General features: G+C 35.4%; 1 protein-coding gene and 1 long non-coding RNA gene across 2 annotated transcripts; one reads left to right on the top strand and one right to left on the bottom strand.

The window, feature by feature from the left end:
- Nucleotides 1–512: 512 nt before the first annotated feature.
- Nucleotides 513–7,389, bottom strand: LOC127874733 (uncharacterized). Its single transcript, XR_008047069.1, has 3 exons — nucleotides 6,238–7,389; nucleotides 2,048–2,085; nucleotides 513–1,748 (listed from the first exon to the last, which is right to left on the bottom strand). It is a non-coding gene; the product is annotated as an uncharacterized LOC127874733 (long non-coding RNA).
- A 4,879-nt stretch (nucleotides 7,390–12,268) lies between these two features.
- Nucleotides 12,269–19,500, top strand: LOC127872327 (sulfotransferase 1A1-like). Its single transcript, XM_052415657.1, has 6 exons — nucleotides 12,269–12,345; nucleotides 12,664–12,737; nucleotides 13,685–14,011; nucleotides 14,397–14,497; nucleotides 14,981–15,173; nucleotides 18,931–19,500. The coding sequence occupies exons 1-6, from the start codon at nucleotides 12,269–12,271 to the stop codon at nucleotides 19,041–19,043; spliced, it is 885 nt and encodes a 294-aa protein (XP_052271617.1). The 3' UTR covers nucleotides 19,044–19,500.
- Nucleotides 19,501–21,669: the final 2,169 nt, after the last annotated feature.

Consider the following 21,669-nt stretch of genomic DNA (forward strand, 5'->3'; position numbering starts at 1 on the left):
CCCCACATTGGCGGAACAATGCAAGACGAGAAGTGCCTTATGACAACCCCTGCATTCAAGGGAACACGAGAAAATGACACCTGACAGCCCTCTGACACTACTGCAAGAAACAATGATATCAAATTTGACAGTCGTAATGAGTCAGTTTCTCTCGTTTATCTTTAGTCTTTACAGAACCGTCTCAAGGCTCACCTTGTGTTGCATTGTTCATACCGTATGCCCAAAAAATTTATAACTACTTGACAGTATAAGGGCGATAACCACACATGGGCAGAACAGAAGCATTCCATCGTTCATATGACATTTGAAAGTGTTACGCAAACAGTGCAGTGATCCAGAAATTATATTTCCAGACACTCTACCCATCGTGTAACAGTACTTCCCCCGTGACGGTATTGATTCCATATACACCGTAACCTGGTTTGTGTTTTATTTTTATTTCAGGGTGTTCATAACAAATAAAGCTAGCATTTTGGCCACATATTAAAATGATATTTTAAAGCGAAACTGACAAAACATGTATTGTTTTATTGACACACAATCATACATGGCAATGACAACGCATACAAAGCCAACAGCTTGTTTAAAACTAGTACTTGCTCTGCTTTCAGACACAACTATATCTATTAATTGACATTTTGTCAACCAATGCACAAGTTAGCCAGCTTCTAAGGAAGTATCATTAAGTTCATTTTTGTTTCATTTCCGTGTTAAACGAGGCGTTCAATGTACATGATTATTGCAGCAAAAAGCTCTGTTCCTTCTTCTCTGTTTCTAGGTGGGTATTGAAGATTCAAATCTCCGACAGCTGCTCTTGCAATTGTCAGGAACTCTTGTGATACAACAAGTTCTGGAGGGCGTTGAGAATACTCCCGTTCCACATCATTTAATTCCCTTTGGTCAACCAGTGATATTTTACAATCTCTTGCGCCATGTACTTCTGGCTGAAAGAACAACACCTCAGGTTTTCCTGCAGGACATGAAATTCGGTTATTTCGACGAACACAATGAGTATTCCAAATATTGCAAACTTCATTCAGGTCTTTACTAATGACAAGAAGAAAACAATATCTAATGCATTCTAAGTGCACACTATCAGATGTGTCCAGTAATCCGAAATCACTCATATCTTTAAAATGGTTCATCCAGACATTTCCACTCATTTCTCTAAGACTTCGCCAAAACCTCTCAATTCAGACATTTCTGTTAGATGAAACATAGACGAAGCTTTGGATCCCCTGGTACTGATCTGCGTCTGTCCATCGTAATGCCATTTGCACATCACGGACAATAGAATTTTCTATACCGCGTCACCGTAAACCCGAACTGGAATGCCATCAATTTCCCTAATGTAATCTAAATAAAAGCTGGATATGTACATCGGCAGCACCTTGTGAATCAATGAGTCCTAAAATAAGACGAACCATCTCAAATGTAGCTGCAAGTCCATGATTAATCAGGAGTCTTTGACGCATTTGCCGGTAACCAGCATTTTCACCGGAAGCTGATAACTCAAGCAATATTTCTTGAATAATTTCGTCGAGACTGTGCTGACTTTGGCCTCTAGTCAGGCGGTAACGTCTCAAGACTCGGAAAATTGATCGTTCGCTTGTTATTGTTCCATGTCGTATGGCCATAACTCCAAGAATTTCACGTATAGAATAACCTCTCTGACGATACAAAACAATAAGCTGTGATGATGACATACCCCGAAGATCGGCGTCCTGAATATCGTATGCGGGCATGATCTGGAATTACCATAAAGAAAATTAGAGATCTATTATTCAAATAAAAAATCCAATGGTCTAACAGGTGGCTTTCCAAAAGGGGAAATTGGTACTGTACCGTTTTCGACCTTTGAACTCTAAATGTGACATTGACACTGTATAGACTGTTGCATTAATGAATACAGAAAAATCGCACATCCATGTCTCACCCAGTAATTTCCATTATTGTGTCTGAAAATAAATATGTAAAAACAGCTTCATGTATTTTCGTCAACAAAGATGCATTTACATAAAAAATAAAACAATAAAAGGAAACTTACTACTTGCTATAGTATGCACGTACACTCCAGTTCTTGGTCTGTAAGATAAAGACAATGTTCACCAATTGAAGAGCATCTATTTTTATATAACTGGCATCTTTCGCGAATTAATATTCATAATTTCATGAAGTAATCTGATTTCGAGAAAAGTTATTTGTTTTGCGAAATCTTCCATTATTTTCATGAACATTTTATCTGTATGTGTTGGCAGTTTAGAGCACTACCATGCATAAATTCGTGTTAACAAAATATATTTATTTACGTGAAAATTTATCTGTTTTCGCGAAAAGAATTTCTTTTTCGCGAAATCCGCCATTATTTTCATGTTATTTTAAGTTGTTAAGTGGTGGCACAAATATGCTTCCATACATTTTAAAGCAAAAGACGGATAGAATAACATAAACACATTTTTGACATTCAATCTTTTTTTGTTTTATTCATATTTTTGTTTAAAACCAATACATTTTTACACTAATTTACAAAATCTCAATCTAAAGTTAGGAAGGATATGCACTACCTTAAGTTGAATAAATACAAAGCTATATACATATACAAGGTCAAGTTAGCAACATTTCACAGAAAATTATTGTCATATAACAACAAATGAGTTTTTATTCAACTGCCTTTTTTGGATAAATATCCTAAACAAAGTTCTAAAAATAACTAAAACGTAAGTACTTTTAAAAAATCCAGGTATGGTGGATAATAAGAGTCACAATTCTATTTCAAAGGCTTAACAATTTTGTTATTTACCTCTCAACCAAATTGCAAATTTTAAACCATCTCAAATTGAAATAGATTGCAGACGACATATAAAATTGTAAAGGAACATAAAGAAATTGGCAAAAAGATTGATTTTATATTTCGATTCCTTTCACCCATTTTGAAAGCGTGGCCATCGCTGTGATCCGTAGAAAAACGTGCAAAACAAATCGGTCGAAACCACGTGCAGTGGTGAGAAAACCGGGTATGTGTATACACATACCTGAGAAAACACATGTACTTATTTTGACAGTTGGGTGGCAACTAGTAAAACGACTATTAACATTAATCAGCAAGAGATCGGACTAAATAACAGAAATGACCACGTAGAGATATCATCACTTACCCTATTTCAAATATTTTCCAGCTGAAAATTGTCCCCCACACGTCTTTTTTAGTTTATTTGTATTGTTTTCCTGGAGCCGAAGTGCATCTCACAGAATATCCATCCAACTTCCGTTGTTTTCACTTTCGTTATTAAAAACTCCGTTTAAAAGAATTATTTTTACTTTTAGATTGTTAAAGCGATGTATTATTATATATTATCAATAGAATAGTATACCGTGATGAATTGAATGGAGTTACTATCGATCTTTCTGTCAGTCTTTAAGCGTACTATTTTATGCGCAATAATATATGTACAGTGATTCGAAAACGATTGTAAACATTGGTGAAATGCTTCTTACATAGTTATTCTTTTGAGTGTTTATGAGGTCTGATCGTGCAGTTTGCAAACATCAACGGAAAGATTACAATCCAATGCATTCGTCATCGTCAACCGTTTGGAATGTCAATTAGGCGATGAGTGAGTTTTTAGCATGTTTCTTTTCATTTTATTAATTTAACAATGGCTGCCCCCATGGTGATGAAATGACATGTGTTCGAGTTTTGATATTTCTAGATATGTTAACTTTTTTTACTATTTAAGCGTAACTTGCCCTCGTCAATGTCGATATTATTCACTAGTTATATAATTTCCGCCGAAATACGTGGAATAAACATGATTCAGATTTTTGAAAATAATGTATATTTTAGTGTTAAAATTGCTTTGTTTTTTGATTGATTTTGTGGATGTTATGATACCTTGATGTACAAAATTGGTAGCAGTTTGAAGGAAAAACATCTTTTAAAGCATTTATGTATACATTTTCAATGTGGCACTCATCCTTTAGTCAAATTTGAGTTCAATGCTAGGGGTCCCACATTTTTCAAAATGAAGCCTCTACATGAACCTTAAGGTTCATGGGGGGGGGGGATAAAATTCATTAAAACTTCGCTTTGGTTTATCTTCATTCAATGTGGTACAATATGGTCAAACTATATATCATTTTAAAGCTTAAGACGGATAGAATAACATAAACACATTTTTGACATTCAATATTTGTGTGCTTTATTCATATTTTGGTTTAAAACCAATACATTTTTACACTAATTTACAAAATCTCAATCTAAAGTTAGGAAAGGATATGCACTACCGTAAGTTAGATAAATACAAAGCTATATACATATACAAGGTCAAGTTAGCAACATTTCACAGAAAATTATTGTCATAAAACAACAAATGATTTTTTATTCAACTGCCTTTTTTTGATAAATTTCCTAAACACAGTTCTAAAAATAACTAAAACGTAACTACTTTTTAAAAATCCAGGTATGGTGGATAATAAGAGTCACAATTCTATTTCAAAGGCTTAACAATTTTGTTATTTACCTCTCAACCAAATTGCAAATTTCAAACCATCTCAAATTGAAATAGATTGCAGACGACATATAAAATTGTAAAGGAATATAAAGAAATTGGCAAACCGATTGATATGGAACGCCATTACTGACTGCATATGACTGTTGTCGTTGTTTGCAGTACATTAATCATTATTTTCAGTGGAATATTCATTATGCTTTGTGCAATTTTCTTTACGTTCGGTACAGTCGTCATTGTATGCAGTAGTTAACGCATTACGCGAAGTAGTAACAACATTCCAAACTTCTTGACGTTCTGTACATTCAACATTATGTGTAGTTGTTTTATCATTATGCGCTGTGCAAACGTCTTTACGTTCGGTACATTGGTCATTACGTGCAGCAGTTACACCGTTATGTGCAGTAGTAACAACATTACGTGCTGTGCAAACTTCTTTCCGTTCGGTACATTCGTCATGACTCATTATGTGTAGTAGTTTTATCATTATTCGCTGTGCAAACGTCTTTACGTTCGGTACATTCGTCATTACGTGCAGCAGTTACATCATTATGTGCAGTAGTAACAACATTACGTGCTGTGCAAACGTCTTTCCGTTCGATACATTTATCATTATGTGTAGTAGTTATTTCATTATGCGCTGTGCAAACGTCTTTACGTTCGGTACATTCGTCATTACGTGCAGCAGTTACATTATTATGTGCAGTAGTAACAACATTACGCGCTGTGCAAACTTCTTTACGTTCGGTACATTCAACATTATGTGCAGTAGTTTTATCATTATGCGCTGTGCAAATGTCTTTACGTTCGGTACATTCGTCATTATGTGCAGCAGTTACATCATTATGCGTAGTAGTAACAACATTACGTGCTGTGCAAACTTCTTTCCGTTCGGTACATTCGTCATTATGTGTAGTAGTTTTATCATTATGCGCTGTGCAAACGTCTTTACGTTCGGTACATTCGTGACGAATGTACCGAACGGAAAGAAGTTTGCACAGCACGTAATGTTGTTACTACTGCACTTAATGATGTAACTGCTGCACGTAATGACGAATGTACCGAACGTAAAGACGTTTTCACAGCGCATAATGTTAAAACTGCTACACATAAGGAGTCATGACGAATGTACCGAACGGAAAGAAGTTTGCACAGCACGTAATGTTGTTACTACTGCACATAATGATGTAACTGCTGCACGTTATGACCAATGTACCGAACGTAAAGACGTTTTCACAGCGCATAATGATAAAACTACTACACATAATGTTGAATGTACAGAACGTCAAGAAGTTTGGACAGAACATAATGTTGTGACTACTACGCGTAATGCTTTAACTACTGCATTCAATGACGACTGTACCGAACGTAAAGAAATTTGCACAAAGCATAACGTATATTCCACTGAAAATATTGATTAATGTACTGCAAACAACGAAAACAGTCATATGAAGTCGTAATGGCGTTCCATAGATTGATTTTATATTTCGATTCCTTCTTCCCATTTTGAAAGCGTGGCCATCGCTGTGCTCCGTAGAAAAACGTGCAAAAACAATCGGTCGAAACCCCGTGCAGTGGTGAGAAAACCGGGTATGTGTATACACATACCTGAGAAAACACATACTAATTTTGACAGTTTGGTGGCAACTAGTAAAACAACTATTAACATTAATCAGCAAGAGATCGCACTAAATAACAGAAATGACCACGTAGAGATATCATCACCTACCCTATTTCAAATATATTCCAGCTGAAAATTGTCCCTCACACGTCTTTTTTAGTTTATTTGTATTGTTTTTCTGGAGCCGAAGTGCATCTCACAGAATATCCATCCAACTTCCGTTGTTTTCACTTTCGTTATTAAAAACTCCGTTTAAACGAATTATTTCTACTTTTTGATTGTTAAAGCGATGTATGATATATATTATCAATAGAATAGTATACCGTGATGAATTGAACGGAGTTACGTATCGATCTTTCTGTCGGTCTGTAAGCGTACTATTTTATGCGCAATAATATAAGTACAGTGATTCGACAACGATTGTAAACATTGGTGAAATGCTTCTTACATAGTTATTCTTTTGAGTGCTTATGAGGTCTGATCATGCAGTTTGCAAACATCAACGGAAAGATTACAATCCAATGCATTTGTCATCGTCAACCGTTTGGAATGTCAATTAGGCGATGAGTAAGTTTTTAGCATGTTTCTTTCTATTTTATTAATTTAAAAATGGCTGCCCCCCATGGTGATGAAATGACATGTGTTCGAGTTTTGATATTTCTAGATATGTAAACTTTTTTTTACTATTTACGCGTAACTTGCCCTCGTCAATGTCGATATTAATCACTAGTTATATAATTTTCCGCCGAAATACATGGAATAAACATGATTCAGATTTTTGAAAATAATGTATATTTTAGTGTTAAAATCGCTTTGTATTTTGATTGATTTTGTGGATGTTATGATACGTTGATGTACAAAATGGGTAGCAGTTTGAAGGAAAAACATCCTTTAAAGCATATTTGTATACATTTTCAACGTGGCACTCTTCCTTTAGTCAAATTTAAGTTCAATGCTAGTGGTCCCACATTTTTCAAAATGAAGCCTCTACATGAACCTTAACATAAGTAATTAAGTGGTAAAGGGCTATTTGACAATCAAAGCCAAATAATGATTTAAATCATCTTCAAAAACAATTACAAATACTCAGGTCCTTTAAGTACAAGCAAAATACGGTCGTGTCTATTTTGGATCAGAAATAAATTGGCACAATGGATACAGGACATAAACTAGGACGCATTTATCAGCCCTCTTACCCGTGACAATCAAGTTGATTTAATGCATCAAATGTCATCATAAATTCGTCTGTGTTTATGAATGATTCAGTATAGTTCACATTCCCAAGGTGGCCTGACAGACTGGTGTACAGTTTAAGAGGCTTTTTGAGGTAAACTCTACTTTTACTTTTTTAATTTACTGTCTCAGATAGGTTTTGACTTAGATTTCTGTCGGTATTTTAATGAATAGAGGACTTTGACTGCCAATAAAAATACGCACATGTTCATGTTTAAGGCAAACGTTAAAAAGTTTCGATATATAACAATAATTATTGCATACGTTTGGAGATAACAATTGATAAAATAAGGAAACATAAGCCGATAACATAAATTTAGTGACACATAACGAACACATAATCTAGAACTTAACCATATTTATACAAATTTAACTGATCGCATGTGATGCTCATAATGTAAGATTCACACACAGGAAGAACAAACAAAAAACTACATATTTTATGCAGCGTCAATCGCTTACACGACAAGCTCTATAATAAAATAGCATAATTCCCATGCTGCAATTCACGTCTTGGTATCAAGGTCACAATATAGTAAAAGATTTCCTACACAAATTCAATGTAAAAGCAATAACTTTTACGAAAAAATAAAGTCAAACTTTTGCGCATACAGACCCTCATAACCATACCTTTTCTCGAAGAGCATTCCAAGCCGAATTGATTTAAGCAATAAAAAAGATAGGTCACGCGGTATGTAAGAAAGAACTCGTCACGAATCAAAAGTCACTGTTTTACAGCCATCTATTTACCGGCTTCTATCCAGTTCATGAGGGTTTCCCGCCATCTGTCAAAGTCTTATGTAGTCTCCAATCTTCAGATAAAAGAGTGAATTTCTAGTAAACAACAATGTTTTCCCCAACCTCCGCGCAGTGATTTGACGGGAACCGGCATAGCTGGATCAAATGTGAGAGCAAGGAACGACAACTCTGCATGGAGATTGTGTTTTCCCTGCAACATGCACACATAAATATACTAAAATAAAGTCATGGCAAGTGACCCTACAGAGAACCGTGTCTTCAAATAAATGATGTTCATGTTTTTAGAGAGTATAGCAAAAAGATTTAGTATATTGTAACCTCAATCTCCATGCAGAGTTGTCGTTCTTTGCTCTCACATACACAATGCAATGTTACCGTCGTGCAATAGGGGGGCACATTACAGTTTTTTAGCATAGGTGCAACGCACCTATGCTTAAGGTATATACGACATTTTGAAAACACACATCGAATGGTTGTCCATTTTGAAGCCTTACCTGATCAAAAATCAGACGAAATATCTTTTTAATTTAGTTTATGGTAATTCTTACTCTTTTTTTTTGAAACGTTTTTCTTACGTTTTCTTCCAAGAATATTGCTGACACCGTTTTTAGTGAATTTTTCTAAGACCGTTTTACGTGAAAAAACCTTCTAAGAAACTAAAACAAATTTCGTTCGTAAAACAATTCTGTTCTTGTTGATACTGAACTCACACCTAATTTCTATTTCCTTTGTTTACTGTTCTGTGAGAGGTCAAATGTTTTCTGATTTATGACATGGATTCTGACCTACCTTTCTATGGATTTGATGAAGTAGAGTTTGAAAATAATAGAGATGTGTTAATTGAAGTTAAAATGACTTACTTTTAGCCAGAAATTAACGTTACGAGTAGAGCTAACGGTTTAAATGTGGCATCGGATTTAATGGATTCGCGCGAATTCTGGACGAGTGTTGTGTCTGTAAAATATTAAATGGAAATCTGTAAATGTATCAAGTCGGAAAAGAAAACGGATGGTTGCATAATGGTATGCGTGAAATAAAGTAATTCTACGTATTTATTTTCATAGTTATGTGACGTCATTTGTAACCATTCACATTCGTCACTATTTGGAATTCCCGTTTCTAAAAATAGAACATATTGGTAACAAGGGGGGCGACTCTTGATGTCAGCAATCGTTAAGGTTACAATATACTCAATAATCGAGTCATGAAGGCTGTACTCTCTAAACAAATCATCATATTTTCATCGAAGGCATGTTATACACTTTATACTGTTGTTCTGGTTTTATCGTTTGGAGATATTGAGAGGGTAAGCATAGGTGTTCACTACTAAATCCCTGAAATAGGATAAAGTTGGAGATTAAAGTAAAAAATGGCACTGCAAAAGGTTACAATCCACTAGATTTTTTTTTATTTGAGTCGAATTCTTTTTTGGTTTGAACATGACATATCTGTTTTATTGCTTAAATCGATTAAGCTAAGAATGCCCGTCAAGAAAAGGTATGGTTATGGGGGTCTCTATGTGCAAAATGTTGTATTTATTTTCGCTCGAAGTTGTCGCTTTTATATCGAAACATATAAGGAAACTATTTAGTATATTTTGACCTTAACATTTACTTCAGCAGCATCTTCCCTGTATCTTGCAACTATGCTTTCAGCGCCATCGGCGCTCTCGTCACAAATAGGCTACTGGCTGCCGGGGTGGGGGCACTGTCCGTCCTCACAGCTAACACAACGTCTACACCTGAAATCATACAAAACATATCTTCAGTATTGTTGGGGGTATGTCTTCCAGAAAATACATAGATAGCCATGGTGCACCCACTTGCTGTATATTTTTATCATGGAAAATCAGCCAATTTAGGGGTCTGAATGTCACCTGTTTTCGAGGCCATTTCTGTGATTTTCAACACAAATTTACCACTAAACTGCAAATGCCAGTTCATTAAACACTTTCTGCTTTACTGCATCACTAACCAGATATTTGACCGACACCGAAGAATCCTAGGGTCATCCACGCGGTTTTTTGCAGAAATTCAGTTGAGTGGAGGCACCTTTAAAATTCATGCAAAATTAGCCTTCGGAGCTAGAAACCAGCATGTACGTATTTCATGACCTTGACTGCCCAGCAGACACACTGGCTAGGCACTGGACACATTTTCGAATTCACTAAGCATGCATTTCAAACCACCACCACTCAAATCTGATACTTTAAACTTGTAAAACACTATTATTGCTGCTCAGTTTTATTGTATCCCTATTTATTAGAAATTTCTACCCTGCCAATTCGACACTAAGGCTCAAAACTGTATAGTGCTACCATAGATTGGCTTGGTATCTCTACGCGTAACATATTAGTTTTATAGGCTGTAGTGAACTTCGTGTAATATCGCCTTATGTCGGACATGTCCGTTACCCCGAACGGTCTCCGAATATTCGTAAAACAAAGATATTTTGTCAAAATCAAAACAAGATCCAAGTTTAAATATTCACGTCTAAATCTTAAACGTCTTTGTGGTGTAAATTTAGATCATAAGCCTTTGCATCAAGTCCCGGGATCGATTTCCAAAGATGGCTTTTTTGCTATGATACTTTGATTATTTTATATTATTACAAATAGTATAGTGTTGTAAAAATAATAAAATAACATTTTAAAGCAATAAAAAGGTGCGAACAAATACATATATTAAGTCGAAATTCCCACTGTCTGATACATTAAAGAAGACGTGTTTTGAAGTTTTCATGGTTTAATGTGACAATGGTAAAGAATACAGAATAGATAATGAATAATTCTTTAGTGGAAATTTGGGGATTTCAGTGTAAGATCGCATTATCATTTCACGATAATCAACAACATTTCTCAAACTTCAAAAGGTCAAGTGTACAATGTATGCATTCAGTGTAAACACGGTAAATAGTTTAAGATAATACAAACTTATAATGCTTTGCTTTGCAAAAATACATAATATTTGTTTTCAATATTTAACCATGATATATGTACATTATACCGATCATAGCATACATATGTTACGTGATGAATAACCAGCCATAACGATTGTGACATTAATTAATATACGGAAAATGTGGTTAATGCTATTGTATATCTTGTATAAATTGTAATGCACATGATTGCCAAAAAATTTCACTCACTGCTGAAGTGTAAAAATAGTGTTTGATGACCTTTGCCATAACTATATTGAGTATAATTTTACACGGAGATGAGGCTATTCACCTATTGTTATAACATAATCGTTAAAGAACATGCAAGCATCAAGTCATAGTGAAATGTAGATTCTAACAATGATTGGGATGTCATTTACTGGTGTTCTTCACTCATTCCCCACACAAGGGGAGCACGTAACCTGTATATTAGTTGGGTTGTAGTGAGATTTCCATGTCTTTACGGGAAATAAAACGGCGGATATTTGTTGACTTTTTTCGAACAAGCGGAACATTTTCATTAAATGATCTTAGACTTTGACTATTGCATATAAATGCAATTGTTGAACTTAAATTCAGCTGAAAAAAACAACATATTTGAAATCACAATCGCCAGCAATCTGAACTGGAACCAACTAATAATGTGAGCATTAAAGGGATCTTTTCACGCTTTGGTAAATTGACAAAATTGAAAAAAGTTGTTTCAGATTCGTAAGTTTTCGTTTTAATTATGATATTTGTGAGGAAACAGTAATACTGAACATTAACCATGCTCTAATATAGCCATTATATGCATCTGTTGACGATTTTAAAACCTAAAAATTATAAAGCGTTGCAACGCGAAACAATTGAATAATTTGGAGAGTTCTGTTTTTGTCGTTAAATTTTGTGAAACTACGAAGATTGCTTATATAAGGTATAAAATACGTCAAGAATGTGTACTCGGCGGAATAGCTCAGTAGGCTAAAGCGTTTTTACTTCAGGACTCTGGCAGGACTCCAGGGGTCACTGGTTCGAAACCTGCTCCAGGCAATGTTCTTTTCCTTTTTTTATTTTTTTTTTCTTGATTTTTTACTGGAGCTTTTATGATCCAATGTTTACATTTATCAATATAAAGCATTTAATGAATAAGTTAAAAAATGCCAAAATCTGTGAAAAGGCCCCTTTAACATTCACAAGTTCATTCAATACACTTTAGACACGTTCGAAGATGACAACCAAGATGAAACTTGTGAAACCAGACGGATCCATTCTGGAATTCCACTTTGCCAAAGGCTTACACTCTAGGTATTAAATTACTTTTCCTTTAAAACATGTTTTAATTAAAAAAAAATGCATTTAACTTATTAACATAATTACTATCGAACTTTTTAATGTCACATATGTCTGATTGTGTTTATAAAAAACAAAGGATGCCTATTAATGTGTGCATGCTTACAGACCTAAGAGTATATCACGTGGTTCCTATCACCTTTAAATATTAAAATTTAAATATTAGAAAGTTCAAACGATAATTTGGAAAGTATAACATTTCGCAATGCACTTATATCTGCTCTTATCCTCCCATTCGCAGGGCCGACCTACAACTACCTGAGGGGGATCTAGCCGCACATATCGACATATTTTGAACTTCCCAGTAAGAGAGGATGACATCTACTTGGCCACGTACCCCAAATCTGGTGATGTTGAATATTGCATAGTCATTTCAATCTCTGCATTACTGTTTTTGAGAAGTAGGACTTTTTGTATTTACATGAATTTATAATGCTTTTCAGCGACCATTCAATTACAACCTGTAGTTAGTAGTGTTTTATTAAAGGTCAGGATATACAATTAGACACGAACAATATGTATTCACAAGTTAACCATCCTTGTAGTAGTAAGACTCTTTGCAAACTAGTACAAAACAATTCTAAAAAATGCCCATTCAGCTATTCAGATACAAAGCTTGCTCTTTTAATTGATATGCTTGTAGATCGCTATCCACATCTTCTTTAGTTGAACTTGTTGACTGATGTATGCATGTTTTTGTAAGTTATGTCCGGCACAGAATTTAATCGTTATCCCCGATGACTAAATATTACCAATAAGATTTTGTTTGAGAGTAAACTACAGTCGTTATTGCCACTATTGTGAATGAGTATGATCAGAAGTTTAAAAATATGTACATATCGTAATCAAAACTGAAGTATCCAATGCTTGAGTCTCTGACCACTGATCATTAGGACCCACTGGATGGGGCGGATCATTCATGAGTCGGTGTTCAAGGGATCCACTGAAAGAGGGAGATCAATCTAAAGTGTGCGATGGCTGTTTTGTAGAAACCCACTGGATGTTGGGCAACATTCTCGGTTTTCTGGTGTCTGTTCTGTTAGGATTCATTGATGTGTGATAGCATTCTCTGAGTCTCTAATGACTGTTCTACGCGGTCTTACTGGATGTTTAAGATTGTTCTCAAATATTTGATGGCTGTTATGTAGATACCAATTGGCTTTGGACAACATTCTTGAGTCACTTACGGGACCTATTGGATGTTGAAGACCATTCTTGAGTCTATGATGACTGTTGTTTAGGCACCCACTGGATGCGATAGATCATTCTTGAGTCTCTAATTACTGTTCAACAGGAACCCACTGGGTGTGGGAGATCATTATCATGCTGCAGAAGAGAAGCACCGATTACGAAAAGAAGGTCAAGGAGTTTGCTTTCCTCGACCATCGTGACATTTCCACACTCGCTGATCTTCCGTCGCCCAGGGTTCTCAACTGCCACTATCCGCGTCACCTCACGCCCAAGGAAGTGCTCAGTAAAGGCATCAAGATTGTGCACGTTCAGCGTAATTTCAAGGACGTGTGTGTATCCGCCTATCACCACATGAAGGACTCACATGAGCGTAACACAACAAGCTCCTTTGATGAGTTTTTACCATTAATGCTTGGAACCTATGGCATATGTAAGCAACATTCTGATGATAAAAAAATCACAATGTGAAATTATATGTTCATTTATTTACACTTATAAAGTGCGTATGAATTGTGTTCATAGTTATTCAATTTTTTTTTATATTAATAGTTAGACTTTATTATGGGTGAAGATTGCATTAAGGAACAAATGTGAAGGCAATCACATACATGTATATAATTATTGAAACATTTACTAGCAACAAAGAAAATAATTATTAAATGACGTGGAATTTACCGACAATAAGTAAATGCCAGTCTTCTGCATTTTCTTTTCTTTTTCACATACATGTTGTTCTTTGATTACCATATTTCCTTGCACAAAACAATTTAATTAATCCATAACAAGGTCGTTTAAGCAATTGATATGTACTTCAGATTGGTATTGTTCTTGGGCCGACTATGTGCGCCAATGGGAGATATTTACCAAGGCTCACCCGGATCAAATCCTCAACATCTACTTCGAAGATCTCAAACAGGTAGACTTCAGTTAAGATATTTAATTGGTACATTTTCTCGATGTCAACCAAGTACAGGTTAAGTGTGAACTGATAAAGACATATGCATGAGATACAACAGTTTGATCTAAATCTCAAAATGCACTGTTCTTTTCACGAGTGTATATTACTTTTGGGTTAAAGAATACTAACTAAAACTGAAACTGTACTTGAGTATGTGCTTATCAAACTTAACAGAGAGGTGTAGACATACAAATGCGCTTTGGTAAAAAATGTTCTACTTTGTAAAATTGACTCGTACATGTATTCCTAATATATTCATAAAATATGCTCATTCAACATATAGACGACTGTGGTTATACAGTATATATATACTTACGCTAAAACATATACTTATATTTTCAATCTAAATACTTTTCTTCTTTGTTTACAAGTATACAAACAAAACATTTTGCTATGTATTTAAATACTATTATTTTAAGTCAAACACTATTTTTTTTAAAGTTGTTTCAAACAACCTTACAGGACTCTGTCCAAGAGATACGTAAGTTAAACACATTTCTTGGAACCGGCTGTAAGGAGGCATTGATTGAAAAGATAGCGCTGGCGTGCTCGTTCCATAACTTGAAGAAAGCAGACGCGGAGTTCAAAGAAAACCCATTCAAGAAGGACAAGCGCTTTGATATGTACAGGAAAGGTAAGCAACTGCATATCTTGAAATAGTTTAATAGATAATGCTTCTGTTTTACCATGATTGCTTTAGTTATCATGTTTACCTAGAGACGTGTGTACATAGTAAGGAATGCTTTCATGGCCAGTTTGAAAATTGAAGACAAGAGCTGAAGAAGCCTAAATGAATAATAATATCAGTCAAACTTGTAATGTGCGATATTGCGTCAATTTAGGAATTAATTGAACAAATTGAATAAACCAATGAGGCATTAACTCAATGCAAGATTATTTGACTACAACAACCTTACAATATGCGCATGACCCCTTGGTAGGGAAGCTGCCCAAATATGTTATTGATATTGGGTTTTAATTTTCAGAAACCTTAAACAAAGATAAAATTGTGTCATTTATCGAAATCAATAACTCTTCGATGAAACATATTAAAGTTAAAAAAAGCTGACTAAATGTACTGTTCCACCCTATTTATAAGGACACGGCAGACAGTTTCATCAATAATTTATCTTAAGTAACTGATTTTTTAGCCGGAAATTTTGTTTAAAGCCACACACCATATTTGGCACAGTCAATTTATTTAAGTATAAATAAGAAACATATTTTATCTATGCCAATTAGAATATATCTGGTGGTTACAAATTATAAATCCGTCTTTTTGCGCTTTAAAACTTAATCGCGTTTTTCGAAATGGAGGTATACGTCTAGAAATCCTACTTTCGGTTGTAAAAGCGGTACCGTTTGAAAAATAATAAATTACTTGCTAACAAGGCTATAGATTTACTTGTATCTATGCCAATTAGATTATATCTGGTGGTTACAAGGTAGAAATCCCTCTTTTTGCGCTTTAAAACTTAAAAATAATCGCGTTTTTCGAAATAGACGTATACGTCTAGAAATCCTACTTTTGGTTTTAAAAGCGGTACCGTTTGAAAAATAATAAATTACTTGCTAACTAGGCTACAAATCTAATTGTATCTATGCCAGGGAAACGACAACGGGCGAAGCATGGTATGGTATTGCGCAAGGGGGGGTTAGAGGGTTAGGGTTAGGGTTTGGGTTAGTGTTAGGGGTCGGGTTAGGGTTTGGGTTAGCCTGAACCCAACCCTAACCCGACCCCTAACACTAACCCTTACCCTAACCCTTTTTTGGGGTTATCACCCCTGACCATGCCTCGCCCGTTGTAGTTTTCCGCCTCCCATCTATGCCAATTGTAATATTTCTGGTGGTTACATAGTACAAATCCGTCTTTTTTGCGCTTTAAAACTTAAAATAATCGTGTTTGTCGAAATTAATGGACGTATACGTCGAGAAATCCTACTTTCGGTTTTAAAAGCGGCATCGTTTGAAAAGTAATAAATTACTTGCTAACTAGGCTATAGATTTAATGACAATTTTGCACACTTGCAAATTGCATCTATATGTATTGATTAACATTGCATCTATATGTATTTCATTTTAAAGTCAGAGGTAAGGTGTGTGGCTTTAACTGTTTTATTTGTAATGAAAGAATATAATCTTACAAATACTCCGAGCGGAACTATGTGGTAATATGCTTATGCTCAACCCTTACAGATACTTTATATAAAGTGTCAGCAAATTGAAACCATTGGTTTGTGAGATCCATTGAACATTTCATTCGAAAGAATTATAAATTATACGACTATATCTCAATGGAAAATCCATTACCTCACGATATTAAAATTCCCACTATTTTGGGATACTACTTATAAAGTGTTTTCGAATTCGGATTATAAGTAACAGACATTTGGCGATAAAATCATTAACAATGTTGTGTATTGATTTAAAGGGAAATAACTTTCTTAAAAGTCAAAAGAGCGTGACAACATGACAATGTGTGCATGTCCATCCTTATTGATGCTGTTTTTAATGGTTCATCAAATTCAGATCGTTTGTCCGAGATCTGGCACGCAAGCAAATTATGATTCAAGAACCCCATGGCAAATGATTGAAGTGAAACAATTTACAATATGCGCATGTCCATTCTTTTAGGACTCTGTATATACAATTCATCGAATTCAGATTTTTTTCCACGCTTGTGAACAAAAATATCGCTCGAAAACGTCACAGTATTAATCAAATGGAAATAACTTTCTAAAATCATTCTAGGGAATGATGTGACAACAGGCACATTTCAAACATATAAGGTTGCTGCACATACATTTTCACCTAATTCAGATCATGGAAGTCCGAGATCTCATGCTTAAACCAAATTTTATAGGGGTAAATAACTCCCTTATTAGTGATTTGCGCAGAAACGTCCTCACAGATATACCCGTCAACCCTTTAAGAAAATTGTAGGGCTCACACGGGTCAAACAAATTCTTCGGGTCGGGTCGGCGGGTCAAAATTTAAATAGCCGAGAAAATTCGGGTCGGGTCGGGTCAGATAATACATATTAAAATAAAACTACTTTAATTGTCATAGAATGTTTTAGCGTTCTTAAATATTCAACTGTTTGTCTAGCATATTGTTTAGAATATTATACGTGTTATTGTTTTGCTTTATTTAATTATGAATGAAATTCTGAACTGCATAAAAATATGAAGTTTAGACAACGTAATACGGTGTAAAACTTAATCAGCAATTGTAAGTATTACTTGGAATAGCGATCAAAAGTGCATGTACAGGAAAAACAACCTGTCAAGCAAAAATAAAGTTTGTCTTATTTTGTGGAGATAAGCCAAAATAGCATTCACCGTAAGCTCTAAATCCATTTTCTTCTTTGAAGTCAATATATTTTATAATACAAGTTTCGTTTTTTGTAACGTCGCCATTTTGGGATCTGAATAACGAATAAACATCGGCATTTATGCTTTTGGTGCATCACTTCTATTTATTTATGACAATTTGTAATAACAACACTGCTTAAACTGATAAAGGGTGTAATCTTACTTCACTTGTTTGAAAGAAATGATTTGACTACACGTTCAACATGTAATCTTGTACTTCGTAGTTTGTGACCCGAACCGGTATCGTTCGCAGAAACTTTGACCCGGATCCGCGGGTATTTTTTTGACCCGCGGATTCGGGTTTTTTCGGGTACCCGTTTGAGCACTAGATAAGTGTCTGATAGTTTCATGCAATTCTGGTCAATGATTTCTGTTATCCTTTTAACACAAACTTCGGTTAGAAAATGTTGTATTGCAATAAATGACTGAAAAATAATTGGAGTAGAGCGATTGAACAAGATGAGCATGTCGACACTATGGTGATGATACATATGGGCCATGCTCTGTGAAAAGGGGGTTTAATGCATGTGCGTAAAGTGTCGTCACAGACAAGCCTGTGAAGTCCGCACAGGCTAATCAGGGACGACGCTTTCCGGTTAAACTGGATTTTCGCTAAGAAGAGACTATCTTTAAACGAAAACTATCATAAGAGCGGTAAATGTCGTCCCTGATTAGTCTGTGCGAACTGCACATGCTAATCTGGGATGACACTTTACGCACATGAATTAAACCCCATTTTCTCAGAGCGAGACTCTGATACGGTTTAATCATATTCTGAGCATTACTGTCGGGAAGCGAAGTATGTGCCGGATGGTAAGACGCACGAAAGGACATCGAGCATGACGAAAACGATCATCTGTGAAATTCGTGTCAAAAACCCAAAAAACTAACAAATGAACATTCGGACAGACGGCAAAGCAGCGACCTAATGATCTCCCTTTTGGGGAGCATACATATACATATAAGGACTAACAAGAAAATGATTTGGATATAAACATAAATGTATTATTTTTTCAGGCGATGTGGGAGACTGGAAGAACTACTTTACGGTGGACCAAAGTGAACAAGTGGACAAATGGATTGCCCAAAATCTACCGGAGACACAATTGGCCTTCAGATATTCTCTTTAAACTAAATTGAGTGTGCATGCGTCAGTAGAACTAATTAACATAAACATAAAATCAATCCCACAATGCATCTTCTAAAATAACACCAGCATCAAATGACAAGAGAAAATCCAAGAGCTGAAGGCACCGCAATTTTTCGCTCTTTCAATTTATTTAATACAACAATAACAGGACATTAAGTTCGACTTTTTAACGTAGGCCAATAGAACGGCCACCACGAAAAATGCAAACACCAATGTAGTTTACTTTAAATTCTCTACGGTGGTGAGTTTTTCCAAAATGACATTGATTTACAATCTATCATAATTATATACAGGATTCAAACAAACTCCACTTATGATTACAAAGAAGAAGCTTAGTTTAAAACAAAAAATAACTATGAAAAAGATGTGCGACGTATATCCTGACCTTGAAATAAACGCTTTTAAATAATTGAATTAAATACAAACGTTTAAATTGATGTTGTTTTTGTCACTTGTGTGTCGCATATTCACCGCATGAAATGTGTGTTATTAAGTGCACGTATATTCAAACCACACGTTCATGTTCGTAAATAAAAAATATACTACGGGAGATCACATCATATGTGTCCTCACCTGGCTTATTATGATTATTTTTTTTACTATCAAAATATAAGGTATTCTAATATTTGATTAACACGCAGTTTTCTTTCGAAACATTCAAATCACACTTTCATAGACGCGTCATGCGAAAATGGGCCTTATGGCGTTTCGGCCAGCATAGCTCAAGCCCAGTCTGCGTAATTGCGCAGTCTGGTTAGGAGCTGCGCTGTCCGCTATAAATCACGTAAGGTTTCGTGGTCTGATAATGTATCTCCAGACCAGACTGCGAGATAAGCAGGCTGGGCTATAGCTACGCTGGCCGCATATGACATAAGGCACATTTTCGCACGAGGCGGGTCATTACAAATATCTTTGTTTCTTATAAATGGAACATCTAAGCACATTACTTTTCGATAGAAAATTTAAGTAAAACTGTGCTATTTATAGCAAACTGGCAAATTTCGGTAGCCTATTCAGTTTTTCAAGGACGATTTCCATACCGACTGACCGAGTACGCCGAATATTTGAGGTTAGATAATTAAATTATTTATGTCTTATCATGACACTTAACTATTTGAGAAGTTTTTGCTTTCTCATCTTGAAAGCAAAACAGTGTTATCAACGTTTATCTATAGTCCACTATGCCTTACCCGGACGATTTAGTGACCGAGTTCCGAGTCAAAATGTGATGTTTTCCATCGACCTGAAAAGCTGGTTTTAATATTAATATACATTGTAAATAGTATTTAAACATATTTAAAACACAATGCTATCGGAAAATATCAAAACAAACCTCTTTGTTGATTGGGTTTAAGTGAATATAGATCAATTAGTTGCGATTGTCACGTTTTTTTCTCAATTAAAATTGTATTACTTCTCATTATGAAACAATAATGAAATGATGTTTATATGCATATAAAAAATAAACATATTTCTTATAAAAAATATACACATAATGAAGCATGGTTCTAGTGATCACTTAGTAAAATGGCCTTAAAAAGGAATCTGCTGTTATTAACGTTACTAATTAATAACCTCAGCTGCAGTGCTAAGCGCGTGAATGTGTGTATTTCAGAGTTAATGTGCCCATCTCGCTGCGTCTTCGCGAATGCAACTATTAATTGGCTTCTTCTTCTTCATTATTTTTTATCGAGTGCACCGGGATAGTCTCCCATATTGCCATCGCCCCCAGAAAGACGTGTTAGTTGGTTACGGGGGATAGTGCAAGATACAGGAGACACCCCGTTCCAGAGGTGACCCTGGGTCTTTTAGTGCCCGGCGTATAGCACCTAGTACACTGCACCTCGGTTTAACGTCTCATGCGAAAGACGTGTTAGTAGGTTAGGTGCAGCGGGGGATCGACCCAGCGATCTCTGGATTGTGAAGCCAGTGTGTTACACTAGACCACGGATCCGCTACTATTAATTTGCTGACCTGTCCCTTTGATTTTAAAGGAGAGCTCTGATGCGCGATTTTAACAGAACACGCAGTGGACTGTTTTCATTATGCAAAAATGTGATCTAAAGTATACTCTTCCACGCCGCGAACTCTTTCTCGGCGCGGATGCGGCTTGAGTGTAATACTATTGTATCCCAAAGAAAATACTTAACAAATACATCAGTTTGCCTTCAATCCACCTTAGTTGTTTTGCGAACAACTAAAAAACAAGAAGCACAACGCTTAATGTTGATTTCGATTAAACGCATTACACCTATCAAAAAAAGATAACATCATAATCAACATTTATTGAATCTCTTTAATTGTATGGTCGAAGAATTTGCCCGAAGATATAAATACCCCTCGAATGCACGCAAGAGACCACACACTTCTAGGTCTTGTGGTCATGCCTTTTACGAAAACACGCCCACTCCGGGAAACTGCTTTTCGCAATTGACAAGTAAATTTCGGGAAATTATTCAGGATATCTTTAGATCAAATGTTCTAAGCACGTTCCATTACGATTGGTCAAAATGTAAGTTCAAGAGCGTTCAGATGTTTCAATAAAGAAATATTTTATTTTAAAAAACGTACAAACCCTGGAAGCCACGTTTCAAACGAATCTCAAT

The sequence above is a fragment of the Dreissena polymorpha genome, chromosome 3, assembly GCF_020536995.1.
Source record: "Dreissena polymorpha isolate Duluth1 chromosome 3, UMN_Dpol_1.0, whole genome shotgun sequence".
Taxonomy (NCBI): domain Eukaryota; kingdom Metazoa; phylum Mollusca; class Bivalvia; order Myida; family Dreissenidae; genus Dreissena; species Dreissena polymorpha.